Source organism: Hemicordylus capensis, chromosome 5 (genome assembly GCF_027244095.1).
Source record: "Hemicordylus capensis ecotype Gifberg chromosome 5, rHemCap1.1.pri, whole genome shotgun sequence".
NCBI classification, from domain to species: Eukaryota; Metazoa; Chordata; class Lepidosauria; order Squamata; family Cordylidae; genus Hemicordylus; species Hemicordylus capensis.
In genome coordinates this window covers 81,145,017-81,157,535 of record NC_069661.1, presented here as the reverse complement: position 1 = coordinate 81,157,535, position 12,519 = coordinate 81,145,017, and the positions used below count along the sequence as shown (strand labels likewise).

General features: G+C 40.5%; 1 protein-coding gene across 4 annotated transcripts in view; it reads right to left on the bottom strand.

Moving 5' to 3' along the window:
- Positions 1-802: 802 nt before the first annotated feature.
- NEIL3 (nei like DNA glycosylase 3) overlaps positions 803-12,519 on the bottom strand; it is a 292,220-nt gene continuing 280,503 nt past the window's right edge. For all 4 annotated transcript variants that reach the window (XM_053258154.1, XM_053258153.1, XM_053258152.1 and 1 more), the window contains 4 exons: positions 10,719-10,888; positions 6,086-6,464; positions 2,777-2,951; positions 803-1,526 (listed from right to left, as the gene is read on the bottom strand). In XM_053258154.1, the coding sequence (XP_053114129.1) occupies positions 1,344-1,526; positions 2,777-2,951; positions 6,086-6,464; positions 10,719-10,888 (907 nt within the window). In that variant the 3' untranslated portion in view covers positions 803-1,343. The remainder of the gene's footprint in view (positions 1,527-2,776; positions 2,952-6,085; positions 6,465-10,718; positions 10,889-12,519) is intronic.

Here is a 12,519-nt window from a genome sequence, read left to right as displayed (position 1 = left end):
TTTATGTATATGCTCTTTAAAGTAAATTTTAAAAATATCCGTACAGGAAAATTACACTTACTAGGAATTAAAATCCAACACACTTACTAGAGATTAAGCACCATTAACACAGTGGGACTAACTTCTGAGTAAACTTACAAAGAGATGGCATTGTAAGTGTGCAATGCATTTACATGCTTTATAAACAAGCAATGGTTAAATGTCTTCTAGCCCACTCTACAATACTGGCTGACATACTGAGCAATGTTTCATATGCATTTTAACAAAACGTGAATTCAGTGTGCATTTAAAAAGCACTTAAAAGCTTGTATACACACAAAATTGTGCAGTTTTGCAGTGAACGGCATCGGCCATTAGATACACAACTGTATTGTGCAATTATATTACACAATACATGTGTAAGAGCGCTCTTGTACACATTTCATTAAAATGGATAAGGAAAGTTGCACAGTACATCAACCACTGATTAGTTAAAATCTTTGCATCAAGTAGGACAAGGACTTTGGCCAAATCCTAATCAAAGTTAAGTCAACCTAATCACATGGAAAGCTATGGGCTTCCATGTGATGTACTCAATATAGATCCAAGCTGCTTGTATTTAAAGCTGAATTCTAGATTTGACACTCTGTTCAGTTCCAAAACACCATTTCTACTTAGTCTAAGTTCCAATATAGAAAAATACTAAAATACGAAGTCAAATCCATCACTACAAGATCATATATAATAGGGCTATGAAACTTTTTGGTTAAACCCTTCTGATTGGGCAAGTTCTTGACAGCTTTCTATGAACAAAGGCTCATCATTGCTAGCAACATTTTATTAAATATATTAATATTTCATAGCCAATTACAAAATTATTAAAATCCATTAATCTGAAATGCATGGAGAAAACTTTTATGGAAAACATAACATAAGACTGTGGGAAAAATGCTGAAGGACAAACAACATGGAGTCAACTCCATCTAAAAATACATTTGACTGACAGATAGCAGTACTTTGCTAGAGACAACCAAGTGTTGCCCCCCACAACAATTATTTCTAAAGTATTTAGTTTTTTGCCAGTTAGAGAAGCCAACAAATAATATGCCTGTCTGAAGGGCATGTGTGTTAACTTAACCATCTAAGAGTTTCTGATGTTCGATGAAACGTAACAAAGCATGAAGAAAAATAGCAAACAGAAGAAGAGACAGAAGAAAGAATGCTCAGATATATAATCTAGATGGATTTGCAATCACAAAATGTCACTTGATCATGACCCTCTTAAAATGTCTCCCAGAGAAGAGTAGTGTAGTATACACAGTTTGAGGAGATTAATGTCAGATGGTGTATTCAAGATGAATAGCTCAGCATCCTGGGATAATCTTCATTCCTGGACCATTTTCTGCCCACTGAAAGAAGTCACACTGTTTATCCTTCCCAAGAGGGCACACAAAGAAATTCTTTCCATTATTAGGGCCAATCTTCAACACTGTCCTCATGATGCAGCGCTTCCCATGATTGCAGAAGGGAAAATGCAGGTCTGCCCACTGTGGAGAGAAAATCATTTTTCTATAACACCAGATGCTATTGCCAAATTCGTCCTTTAGACTGGTGGCAGGAAGCTCTCCTTTAGCTGTACCAGGTAGGTGGCAACCAATAATAATCAAACTAGACTATTCTCTTTCAAATACAGCTTGTTTCATTGTCTGAACTCCACTGGGTTGACTTTGTGGGAGGACAGTTTTCACCGGCTCTGAAGGCAACAGAGGCTTAAATTATCCAAGTAAAATTTTTGATAGCTCATGGCCCCTAAGCAATAGATCTTTTTTCCCAAATATTACAATGCACCAATGGCTCTTTCCTTTCAGAATCTAAAGGTCAAATGAAAGTATTGCATTTGTTACCATGCTGCATGGTGGAGACCACTGTCAAGGCTGAGTTAATTAAGAAGAAACCCACAAGAAAACTGTCCTTGCACATGCTATGCATTATTCAGCACATACTTGGATACATGTGGGGGCCACTTAGGTTTAACCCAGAGGTGATGTGATCAATAGCACAGAGACTATACAAGGAAAAGGAAGTGGGTGGGTGAAGGAAGAGCTGAACGTTGAAAGTGGAAACAGAGCCTTTTTCCAGCCATCAACAAAGCAGCTATGGACAGGCCAGGGACAGAAAAATCTGTGTCTAATCTTAAGGCTCTGTGAAAGGCTCAGGAAGCCAATTCCTGGAATTGATTTGAATGCTTAGTTGAAGAACTACGGGTGAGAAAATGGGGAAAGGCTCCATGTCCCAATTACGATCCTGTCCATTTTTCAACTAAGCACTGGGATGACGGAAGATTTAGCTCTTCTCCCATCTGCCCAACATTCAGCTCTTTGCTTAACTTTTCTCTCGCGTTCTCCCCATATAAAGAAGGCCATGCAGCATTCCTACTAGCCAGGGACATTCTTCGGGTTGCCAGGAGCAGTAGCTCATCTCTGCTTTAAGTGAGGGCAGGAGAAAACTAATCCTACATTTTCAATATAGTATTAAACAGTTTGTAATGTATTACTATAAATTTCAAAATAAAATATGATACTTCATCTGCTTCATGTAGAAAATAATTGCTGGCCAGTATTTCCTCATTCATCCTAAACTATACTGAGAAACTCTTTAGAGAAGGCTATTATCATTACCATTCATATTCTATTATGTTAATAGTGAAAGAATGAATAAAATCCATGAGCAATCATGGTGGTCTGAGAAACCAATTTGGATCCTTCAGGATGTTGGCAAAGTGTACAATCGCACATACTTGGAAATAGTCACACTGGGTTTCTCTAGGTAAAGGACAAGCATAAAATTGTCTGCTCTTGTTTTCTCCGTCCTTCCTCACAATGCGGAGAGTGCAGAAGCGGCTGTGTTTACTGCAGCGAGGACTGGCAGTGCTTAATGTACAAGAACCATCTGTCATATTAACTGGAGGAGCTCTGTAATGACAGGTAACAAAAGAAAACCTGCATAAAGTTGAAGGGATTAGTTACTACAAAACCACCAGCAGCACCCCTACCGCCTCCCCCTTGATTCCACAAAAACCCCTCCCTTTCTTACTCCACCATCAAAAACGCAACTTTCTATATAGTAATCAAAATACTCTATATGATGCATCCTACTTGTTTTCTCTTTAAATAAAATGGAAGGATTGAGTGCTGAATACACTGGCAATTGAAATAAAACACAAGTGGTAAATCCAAGGTCTTGCCTCTTATTTTTATCAACTGCACCATTCCAGCATTGCTAGCATAAATTCTGTGCTTTCATGTAGTTTAAAGACATCCTAAATTGGCAATAGCAAGATGTACTAGAGGTCCAATTCCCTGCAATTACATTCTCGCCCCTCTGAAAAGCTATTGAGTGTCTTAGACCAGACCACGGGGATCTCTACCTACTTGTCCGCTTCAGAGACAATTTTCCATGCTCTTTGATCAAAGCTACTTTAATGATCCCAATCATGTTCTACTGAGGAGGAAGTCAGACTAGCAGAGCAGAAAAGTGTGTTTTATGAAGGTGGCAGGGAAGCTTTACTCTCCTCTGATATTAGCGTCACCGGAATAGTGAGAGAACATCTCTGTTTACAATGCACAAGGGCATATTCCTTGACAGTTAATGTTTAAACAAGGTTAACTTCCCTCCACTATTACTTTGATTCAGAGCGGACAACCTTTTCAGCAAGTGTGTCTCAAGTTAAGTCTAAAAAGCATTAAGTACAGTTGTGCCACTCTAGTGCTCACTGAACCTCCCCCCACCGCCGGTCTTTTTCGGATTTTGCTTCTCGTCTGTTGAGTCAGGGGAGCAGGCAGCATGTGAAAACCTTGGACTGCAGGCCCGAAAGGCCTATGATTCAGTGCACAAGAGGCATCAGGTCCCATGGCTTGGCTCCCAAGTCAGCCACACATTTTCCAATTCGGTTATCCTCAGCAGCTATGAGGCTTTCTCTGTTCTCTCGTGTGACCACCACCCCGCTTTAAAGGATACATAAAAGCAGTATACAATAAGCTACAGTTCTCTTCTGTCATTTGCTATTCTTAGAGTACAGGAATTCACAATGTATAATTGGTACTGGCATTCCCTATCTAGCTGTGTTGCAGTGAGATATGGTGAGCCACATAATCTACAACATGAATGGACACTTAAAATTCAAACTGACCACAGTCCTTTTCAGGTGTTCATAAGCTATTGTAGGTACACTATACCCAGGGCACTGGGGGAAGGGAGCACATGGGATAGACACCCCCGCCACCAGCATACTCCTTAGCCACACCCCTATTCTCCTTATATTTAGTACTTGTCATGAGAGCAGTAAATGGAGCATGGCAGCATTGGGGATGTGGCTAATGGGCACACTCCCATTCCCCTGACTGAACTAGCTAGTATGAAGTTCATTGACTAGCTATGGATACAGCTACCCAGGTTATGCAGGTTTTCAGAGGGCTCCTATGAGATCTAGTATTGACTGGCTAGTTCAGTACAGATAGTGATTGTTCACTATTGATCTTGTTATGCCTATTTATCCACAGTGGATGTTCACAAAAAATGGGTTACACTCATGCTGGCTCAATTGCATACTCATTTGTGCATACTAGGAGTGTATTGTAACACACCTACTGCCACCTTACACATTGCTTGATATTTTGGCCTCACTTTTTCTCCCTTGGGAGTAGTAGTACTTCTCTGGGTGACCGACCGGAGAACAAGTGACAGGATAGCCACCTTTCAGGCACAGCTGGTTTAGATTTCCTTCTTCCATATCAAAGAATGGTTGTTTCCTTCAGTAAGAGGCACCTTTTAACATGGTGATTCTCTTTTATTTAGCAGGGGGAGAGTAACTGGCCCTATCCACCCCCAGCACAGTACCTCCAGTGACTTTTGCTGGTGTCTATCTTACATTTCTGTTTAGATTGTGAGCCCTTTGCAGACTGGGATCCATTTTATTTATTTATTATTTCTCTGTGTAAACCGCCCTGAGTCATTTTTGAAAGGGTGGTATAGAAATCAAATCAATCAATCAATCAATCAGTCAATCAAATAATGGATGAATATTTTTGTCCCCAAGGGAACATTAGTAGCTGCTTGACAAGGATGGTGAGGTTCTTTAAAACAAGAGAAGTTGGGCCCTTTTGGGGGCTGTGATTATTAATGCATTTTTCAGTGGGCAGGTTCACACGATGGCGAAGCTAGATTAATGCCAGATTAGCACAATGTGCACTCTCCCAATTTCCAGTTACAGGAGGACCTCGTTACTCATAGATCTGGCATCCGCGGCTTTGTGGATCCGCGATTTGGGTGAATGGCACCCAACCTCGGTATATGTGAGGAAAAAACAGGTTAAAAAAAGGGTTAAATCTGTGTATCTACAGATTGAGGCTGGCTAGAAATGACCTCCAAGGTTTGTGCTCAAAGGCCAATTCGTGGCTTCTTTCCCAAGAGAGAAAAACCACAACCCACTATTTTAAGCAAAATAAAAGGCAGAATTAAATTTCTTGGGGGGCATTGCTTGACCCACGGAACACAGTAGGGCACTTCACCCTGGCTTTATTTCATGCTTTCCCCCATTTCTTTGCCCCTTTAGAACCTAATCCCTGGATTTGCATTACCCGGCTGCCTTGGTATTTGCGGTTTCAATATTCGTAGCACTAGCTGAGAATGGAACGCCTGCAAATACTGAGGTTCCCCATATGTGAACCTGGAAATTTTTTGTGTTCTTGCGTTGGCACAGGACCAACCCACTAAAGATGCCATTCCATAATCATTTTGCCCTTTCTTACAGCATCTTTAAGTTTGTCACTTGCATCTGACAAACAATACATTCATATAGGCTGTCCCAGCCATATGTCACTGACACCTAAGTGCACTGGCCAAGAAAAAGTCTTTTCATGGGCTGCTAAATATTTTATATTTATTTGATGATACATGTTTTATGTTGAGCTGCTTCAAAGAAAACACATATTAAAGCAAATGTTTTCTTTATAAGCACAGATAAGAAAACATCAATTTCTTGCCTTCATGTTTGTGTTCAATGAAATGTATTTAATAGGAATCTTGTTTAGATCTAGAAATAACAGACCTGCTTGTTAAATTCTCAGTGATAGTCCCAACAGATGATGATGAGTAATCAATCTTCTGTTTCTTCTGTGCTGGCTTTAAAGAATTATATTGATAGGGAAAGAGCACTGGTGTATTTACTTCATAGTGGTAGGTACGGTTATAATCATTTGTTGAAGAACCATGCAGAGAGCTTCCATCTGGAGTTAGACTTTTGCTTCCATTAGGTTTTAAAGGAGTCTTTTTACTAGCAAAATCTGTCATAACCAAAGTTGTTGTCCCAAATGCAGTTTTCCTGTTGATCTTAATTTCCGTGCTTGGCTTTCCAAAGTTGTTACATGGGTACTTGATTAAATTGCTGTTATAGGTTGTTACAGCTTCATCATTCTGTGTTTTTTCAACTGAAAGTACATGGCAAGAAAGGGAAGACATCTTGGTTAGTATACTCTTTGAACCCCTCATTTCTGCTGTCAGAAGTATATCATTGGCCTTTGTGCTACATCTGTAGCATTGTAAACATTAATGCAGAGATTCCCAACCTTGGGTCACCCAGATGTTGTTGGACAACAGTTGCCATCATCCCCAGTCACAATGGCCTTTATAGGAATTGTAGTGAACAATTTTTAGGTACCCTAGGTTTAGAAACCTGCATTAATACAGCACAGACATTAAAATACAGTAGTTCAAAATCAGCTATAGTTGTAGACAGTCATTCATAAGAACTGGTAGCTCTGGATGTAGATGCATATTGCCATTTGCATCAAAATATGTGAACATAGGAAGCTGCCTTATATGGAGTTAGACCATTGGTCCATCTAGCTCAGTATTGTCTACATAGACTTGCCGTGGCTTCTCCAAGGTTGCAGGCAGAAGTCTCTCCCAGCCCTATCTGGAGATGCCAGAAAGGGAACTTGAGATCTTCTGCATGTGGGTGCTCTTTCCAGAGCATCTGGGAATATTCCCTAAGAGGAATATTTTACAGTGCTCACATATGTAGTCTTCATTCAAATGCAGACCAGGGTGGTCCCTGCGTAGCAAACAGAACAATTCATGTTTGCTACCACAAGACTAGCTCTCCTCCCTTTTTTTGCATCTAGATAATTCTGTGAACATCAGATGAGCATCAGAGTGTAACGGTACTGTGGTTCCCAACCTGGGTTCCTTCAGATGTTGCTGAACTATAACTCCCATCATCACCAGCCACAATAAATTGTAGGTGGGAATGATGGGAGTTGTAGTTCAGCAACTGTTAAATTCTTGGGTTGTTTCATGCTGTAAACCACCGAGAGACTTATGGTATACAAATGTATTAAATGAATGAATGAATGAAAATCTGGAGGAACCCAGGTTGGGAACCACTGATCCAGATACACACTGGCAAGAGCAGACAAGGTAGATGAGCCCTTTTAGTATATGTAATCTCTGTCTAGACAAAGCTTAATTTCACATACATTAATTAAATTAAGCCATGTAAGGGACACTAGAGCAACATTTGCGATGATCACAAGAACAAATTGTATTAATGATAAGCACTAAGGAAGTCCCATTACTTGCATCACCCTTAGAAATCTGAATTTCAATATTTTTATGTAGATTTTGAGATACAGCTGCTTTAGTCAAACAATTTTTAAAAGAAATCTTCAGATGCCAGGTACTGGACTTTGATAATAGCTTAAACGCTTCACAACTGGCATGAAAGATGCAGAGACAGAAAAAGAGCGTTATCACAATTTTATTCTAAAGCCTTAAGCCTTTGTTGTATAGAGTCTGCTCCAACTTCTAGGTAACCAGCTGGGTGCATAAATTCCAGGAGAGAAGTTAATTGGCAAATCTGACTTTCTGAACAGATGAAAATTTTAGGTTGCTGGGGTTGGCATTTTAGTGGAAGACTAAGATCAGCCAAAAATTGTTTTGCAGACAACAGAAACCCCTACCAGCTGCATACACAGTGGCTTACCAATCTCTTCTGCCCAGCACTCTATTGGCTCCAGAAGGCCAAGGTCAGCATATGTCTTTTCTTAACCTGCTTTCCGACTGACTGTACCAACCAGCCTTTTACGGACAGTAGGGCTGACATTCAGTCCTGCACCAATAATGGAATTAACATGCTCTGACTGTTAAAGTCTTCTGTACCTTTAAGAGTTATACATATGGGAAAGATGTGCCAGAAAATGCATTTTTAGCTGCCAGTATTGCACTTTGATGCAAGAGCCACAACTAGCAAAAACCACTTCTGTGATGGTGGATTGGTACAACAAACCTGGGTATATTGCAACAGCTGAAAAACTGACTCATTCCTTAAAGATGCGAAAAGGTGTAATTCCATCTCAATCTTATATCATGATTTGGCATTATCTATTATTATTTCTGAACTAAAAATTATGGTAAGGATGGGACAACCCAATTCATTCAAGTTTGGAAAGATGTATTTCTTTAAGAATGACCAAGAATGACATCGTAGATTGTTATACGTCTAACGGTTTGTAGTTTTAGGCTTCTTTCTTTTCTTTTTAATGATGGTTTTTATAAATTTATTGTAATGGTGTCTGGTGATTTTAAATAAAAACCTTAAAAAAAATTCTGTGCATAGGCACCTTCTCCAGGTCTGAAACTGGAACCTCTAGTGCAAACAAACCTCAGGAGGGAACAGGGGTACAGGTAGAGCAAAAGCTTGAGGAGCAGCTCCTCACTTTCTGTTTGTGTGTTGGGAGGGGAGGTGCAGTAAGCTCCTCAAATGGTTATGGGCAGATATCTGCACCCTAAGAAGGAGTTCTGTTATAGACAAAACAGACAGGGAAATGGACAGGAATGTACAATTAGTAGAAGGATGGGCAATCCAGGTGAGAGCAGGGCTAGGGCAATCCAGGTGAGACCAGGCAAACAGGAAAGGTGAGAGGCTATCATGGTCTTCAGGACAACTGTAAAGAAAGAAGTGTCTTAAGCATTACAGAGGGGGCATAGGCAGTAGCACAAAGAAGGCACAAAGACAGGAATAAAGACAGATATGGTGGGTAGCAAATAATAGGTGAGCTTACGGAGATCAGAAAGAGCAAGGAAAAGAGTCCTGGAAGAGAAGGGAAGTGCTTCCGAGACTGGAAGCTCAACACTTATGAATTCAACAGAGATGCACACAACAGTCAGTTCTTCTTGGTGAAAAGGACCAGATGAGACTGCCATTTGATGAAAGACTGGGACTTGACACAATTGGTGGAAAGGTTGTGAAAGCACCTGCCAACGTTTGGTTAAAAGTTTCACCACGTAGTTCTAAAAAATAAATAAATCATGATTTGTATTACAGGGTTTAAACATTACTGAGGCACACATCCTTTCATTGTCTTTCAAATACCAAGAGGGTGGAGGACAGCATTTGTCCCTTCCAGCTATAAAAGAAAATATATTTTTCTTACAAATATATTCTTTTTCAACTTATGAAACATTTGGTCTGACAATTCAGAAAGTTGCTGAAATCTGCAAAAAGTACAAAGGTTTAACTGAATAATTCATGCAGCATAGGATGGGATAACAGCTGTGAAAGTATATATTTGAGTTACAAAAGGAACATGCCATTATAGCGCAAACAGTTGTTCCCTAAAACGACAAGCTTCTGAGTTTATAATGCAAATTTTAAGAACATGTGCATCTGCTTAAAGCTATTTTCTCCATCTTGGTTCTCTCAAAGCAGAATTTCCTCTGAATTTTCTTTCCTAGATTGAAATCTGTTCTTTCTCTCACCCAAATCACTCTTAAGAATGTCTAGGGCAGGGGTCTGTCTTTTTTGATTATATTCCTCTGTAAAGCACCAATATGATTTACTGATGGCTTACCATGCCATCATCATTTGACATGCAAACCTGGAAGAAAAGAAATCAAGCACATAATAGAAGTATGTCAGGGAGTCACAGTCAGTAATGACTCCCCAGCACATCCCTACCACAAACATACCCCTAAATGTTTGAGGATACACATCTGTCCTTCATACTTCATGTTTTTCTTAGAGAATGCCAAACAAGACCAGAGTATCCACAGTGCCATATATAGTATGAGGTGGCTGTAAATGCCATTGAATCTTCTTCATAACAGGTTTGTTCACATGACCACTGGCAAAGTAGAGGAGCTGGGCGTGCTCCCGGTTTTCAGTTGTGTGCTTGTAAATGTTAAGGCAGGAGAATGATCATGTGTGAGGCGGCAGCTGGGTAGGACGGCTTTTTCCTCCTACCTTGGTAAAAAGCTGGGGACAGAATCTGGGTAGGGTATGCTCATCCTACCATTGCTGCCTCTCCTCTCCAGGCTGAGCAGTTCTCCTACTTTGCCGGTGGTCATGTGAACAAATCTAGTATATTTCATGTTGCTGCATTAAAGCAGGAGGTTCCTAACCTAGGGTCCCTAGATGTCATTGGGCTACAACTCCCCATCACCCACAGCCACAATGGCCAAAGGCAATGGGATGTTGGGAGTTGTCATTCAACAATCGCTTAGGAAACAAGGTTGGAAATCTCTGCATTAGAGCAAGCAAGGGTTGCTCTCATTGATTCAAACCAACGAGAGTCAAGGTGTGTTAACATGCTATGTACAAAAGAAGAAACAAAGAAAAGTGAATTCCAGGCCATCTACAAAAAGTTGTATTACAATGCCATACCAACCTAATCATTGCTTACCTTCAGGCCTTGGAGTCAAGCATGCATCACAGAGTTTGACAGAAGGCTGGTTTATTAGTGTGCACAGTGTACAGGTCCACTTCTCTTCCAATTTCAGAGCAATTTGCTCATTTGGACATGACCCCCTGCCGTATGCCCAGCCAATTAAACTATTTCTTTTTGGCAGTTTGCTGTGCGATGGGGAAAAAGGGGAAATTGATGTTAACATTTTGAGAGTTGTATTTTGAAAGTTGTGTTCCATCAGAATGTTAGGGGAGATATAAGACTGGGCTTTATTAACTTAGCCATCAAGTTATGGGATGGAAATTGGGCGACTCCTACGACTCCTCGGTATGTTCAAGTGTATTTTCCCAATAATAATTAAAATAACCATATTATTATTTCAAAGTACTTATTTATTTTTATTTATTTATTTGATTATTTGTACACCGCCCTTCCAAAATGGCTCAGGGCGGTTTATAATTAAAATACACCACTAAAATGGTATAAAAATTGAATGAATGAATGAATGAATGAATAAATAAATAAATAAATAAATAAAACAGTAAAGAGCTAAAACAAATTAAAAAACAATATAACAATTAACAATTTTAAAACATTTTAAAACAAGAATTAAACAATTACAGTGATTAAAACCCCCGAAATCGGGTTTTGAATTTTAAAATAAACCAGAAATTAAAACCCCCACAATTTAGGAAGCTGAGAAAGTTTGGGTGAAAAGAAGGGTTTTCAAGTGTTTTTTGAAAATTGCCAGAGATGGGGAGGATCGCATCCCAGCAGGGAGCGCATTCCACAATCTCGGGGCAGCGACCAAGAAGGCCTGTCTCTGTGTCGCCACCAAACGAGTTGGCGGTAACTGGAGATGGACCTCCTCAGATGACCTCAATGAGCGGTGGGGCTCAAAACGAAGAAGACGCTCTCTTAGGTACCCAGGGCCTAAGCCGTTTAGGGCTTTGTAAGTTATAACTAGCACTTTGTATTTTGTCCAGTAACCTATTGGCAGCCAGTGTAACTCCATCAGTAAAGGAGTAACATGGTCTCTCCGAGATGACCCAGAGACCAACCTGGCTGCCGTGTTCTGAACCAACTGAAGTTTCCGGACTACGTACAAAGGCAGCCCCACATAGAGCGCATCACAAATGTACCACAGTTTTGAGGTCATTGATCTCAAGAAATGGGCGCAGCTGGCGTATCAGCCGGAGGTGATAGAAAACACCGCCTCAACCTGGCCACCGCCTCAACCTGAGAAACCAGGGAGAGGTGTGAATCCAGAAGTACTGCCAGACTGCGAATCTGTTCCTTTTGGGGAAGTGTGACCCCCATCTAGAACAGGCAGATCAAAATCGTCTCTAGAGTTCTGACCCCGCACAATAAGTACCTCCATCTTATCTGGATTCAGCTTCAGTTTATTCTCCCTCATCCAGCCCATTACTGCTTCCAGACAGGCATTTAGGGAGGATATGCCAGCTCCTGAAGAAGTTGACATGGAGAAGTAGATCTGGGTGTCATCAGCATACTGGAAACACCCCGTTCCAAATCCTCTGATGATCTCTCCCAGTGGTTTCATGTAGATGTTAAAAAGCATTGGAAAAAGTACAGAGCCTTGAGGGACACTGTACTTAAGCTCAGATTTTGAAGAGCAACAGTCTCCAATCGACACCATCTGGAATTTATCCGAGAGATAGGAGTGGAACCACTGTAAAACAGTGCCTCCCACCCCCAACACCCTCAGACATTCCAGAAGGATACTATGGTCAATAGTATCGAGAGCTGCCAAGAGATCCAAAAGGACCAACAGAGT